This window comes from Penaeus chinensis, chromosome 32, assembly GCF_019202785.1.
Source record: "Penaeus chinensis breed Huanghai No. 1 chromosome 32, ASM1920278v2, whole genome shotgun sequence".
NCBI lineage: Eukaryota > Metazoa > Arthropoda > Malacostraca > Decapoda > Penaeidae > Penaeus > Penaeus chinensis.
Genome location: NC_061850.1, coordinates 6902580 through 6905079, shown reverse-complemented (window position 1 = coordinate 6905079; position 2500 = coordinate 6902580). Strand labels below are relative to the sequence as shown.

At 33.5% G+C, this 2500-nt stretch overlaps 1 protein-coding gene across 1 annotated transcript in view; it reads left to right on the top strand.

Annotated features, from left to right (window-relative positions):
- Positions 1–1676, top strand: part of LOC125042415 — a 42100-nt gene extending 40424 nt beyond the window's left edge. The window contains exon 13 of the mRNA XM_047638047.1: positions 1377–1676. Within this exon, the coding sequence (XP_047494003.1) occupies positions 1377–1560 (184 nt within the window). The 3' untranslated portion in view covers positions 1561–1676. The remainder of the gene's footprint in view (positions 1–1376) is intronic.
- Positions 1677–2500: the final 824 nt, after the last annotated feature.

Genomic DNA, 2500 nt, shown 5'->3' with positions numbered 1-2500 from the left:
TGACTCTAGAGCAAAAAAATACTTACAGGAGAACAATACCCAGAATGAGAAAGAATGAAGAAAAAATAAAAGCAAAAAAACATTTACGAGTTTTGTTGTCATTTTCATAAATCTTTTTGCACTTGGCGTCAGCTCGACAGATGGCGCTGTGGTCGGTGTAGGAGAGAGTTTTTTTTTTTTTAATCTTCTTTCTTTTTCTCTTTCTTTCCTGCTTATTTCTTTCTTTCGTTCCTTCGTTCTTTTTTTTTCTCTCTCTTTCTTCCTTTCTTAATTTCTTTTTCTTTTGTTAATTTCTTTTCTTTTTCTCTCTCTTTCTTTCTCTCTCTTTTTGTCTTTTTTTTCTTTTTCTTTTTTCTTTACTTCTTTATTTTCTTTTATTTTTCTCTCTTTTGTTTCATCCTCACCCAAATGAATTAGAATTTGATCTTTCCTCCTTATGAAGAAATATTCATACCCATTCATCAATTCTCATAAAAAACATCATCAAAATACACACAAATGAATCCTTTTCACGACTCCGTTTCGCTTCTATTTTCTCAAAACCCGAATAAGCGACCAAGAATGACAGAAAATGAAATCGAAACCTTTCTCTCTGTCTCGTAAAATCAACCACGAATGAATCTAAACAATACACTCTTTCTTTCATTACAGGGAGTGTAGGTAAAGTCTAAGTAAACTTTTTTCTTCATTACAAGAAATTTAAATAAACCTTTTTTTCTTCATTACAGGAAATTTAAGTAAACCTTTCTTTCATTACAAGAAGTTTAAGTAAACCTTTCCTTCTTTACAAGAAATTTAAGTAAACGTTTCCTTCATTACAAGGAATTTATGTAAACCTTTCCTTCATTACAAGAAATCTAAGTAAACCTTTTCCTTCATTACAAGAAATTTAAGTAAACCTTTCCTTCATTACAAGAAATTTAAGTAAACCTTTCCTTCATTACAAGAAATTTAAGTAAACCTTTCCTTCATTACAAGAAATCTAAGTAAACATTTCCATCATTACAAGAACTTTAAGTAAACCTTTCTTTCATTACAGGAAGTATAGTCCCACTTTTCTCTACAAGAACTTTAAGTAAACCTTTCCTTCATTACAGGAAATCTAAGTAAACCTTTCCTTCCTTACCGGAAATCTAAGTAAACCTCTTCTTCATTACAGGAAATCTAAGTAAATCTTTCCTTCCTTACCGGAAATCTGAGTAAACCTCTCCTTCATTACAGGAAATCTAAGTAAACCTTTCCTTCCTTACAGGATCTCTAAGTAAACCTTTCCTTCCTTACCGGAAATCTAAGTAAACCTTTCCATCATTACAAGAACTTTAAGTAAACCTTTCCTTCATTACAGAAAGTCTAAGTAAACCTCTCCTTCATTACAGGAAGTGCAAGTACGTGCCCAAACAGGTGGCCTACACGCGAAGCTACAAGAAGGTGGTGCCCCAGCGCGTCCAGACCCACTGCGGCGCCTGGGGTTGGAAGAGTTGCACCTCCGTCAGACAGGTGTACCAGACAGTCACCCAGAAATTTTATCGCACCGTTTACACCTGTACCCCTACTGCATAAAACCTGCACTTTACGTGTTTTAATTTTTTATCTTCCTATTCTTTCAGTCTGTCTTTTCTTTCTTTCGTTTTTCTGTCTTTCTCTTTTTCTTTATTTGTTTCTTTCTTTCTCTCGTTCTTTCTTTCTCTCATTCTTTCTTTCTCTCATTCTTTCTTTCTCTCATTCTTTCTTTCTTTCTCTTTCTTTCTTTCTCTTTCTTTCTTTCTCTCTTTCTTTCCTTTGTTTCTTACTCTTTCTCTTTTTTTTCTTTCTGTCTTTCTCTTTCTTTCTCTTTCTTTCTTACTTTCCTTCTTTCTCTTTCTCTCTCTTTCTTTCTCTCATGAAGTCACTTGTACATTTTGTGAAATTCCTGTAACGTGTTTTAAATTGTATGTCTAGTTCTTCTTTATTCGTTTCTTAGTCTTTTTCTTTCTTCCTTTGTCTCTGTCTGACATTTCTTTCTCTTTCTCTATTTCTTTCTTTCTCTTTTTCTTTCATCTTCTCTTTCTCTTTTTCTTCGTCTCTCTCTCTCTCTCTCTCTCTCTCTCTCTCTCTCTCTCTCTCTCTCTCTCTCTCTCTCTCTCTCTCTCTATCTATCTATCTATCTATCTATTTATCTCTCTTTCTCTCTCTCTTTCTCAAATTTGTGCTATTATTCTAAATCAAGTATAGATTCGTATGATAAAAAAAGAGAATAGACATAAAACGATCTTTTTATATTACATATTTATTTGACATGCGATTTGCTTAGTGTAAAGCCAGTGTCTCGAGACAACTTTTAGCCACGTAGTTTAAACATCCCTCGAAGTGTCTGTCGCGGGTTGAGTTAAAAGACTAAAAATTAATGTAAGTTTACAAAAATGCACTGTAGTTTTTTGCAGTAGTTTTCCAAGTTCAGCTTTTTGCCGCCTTATGGTGTTCTGTAGAGTTTGATGTTGGATACTTAGAGTTGGGTCCATTT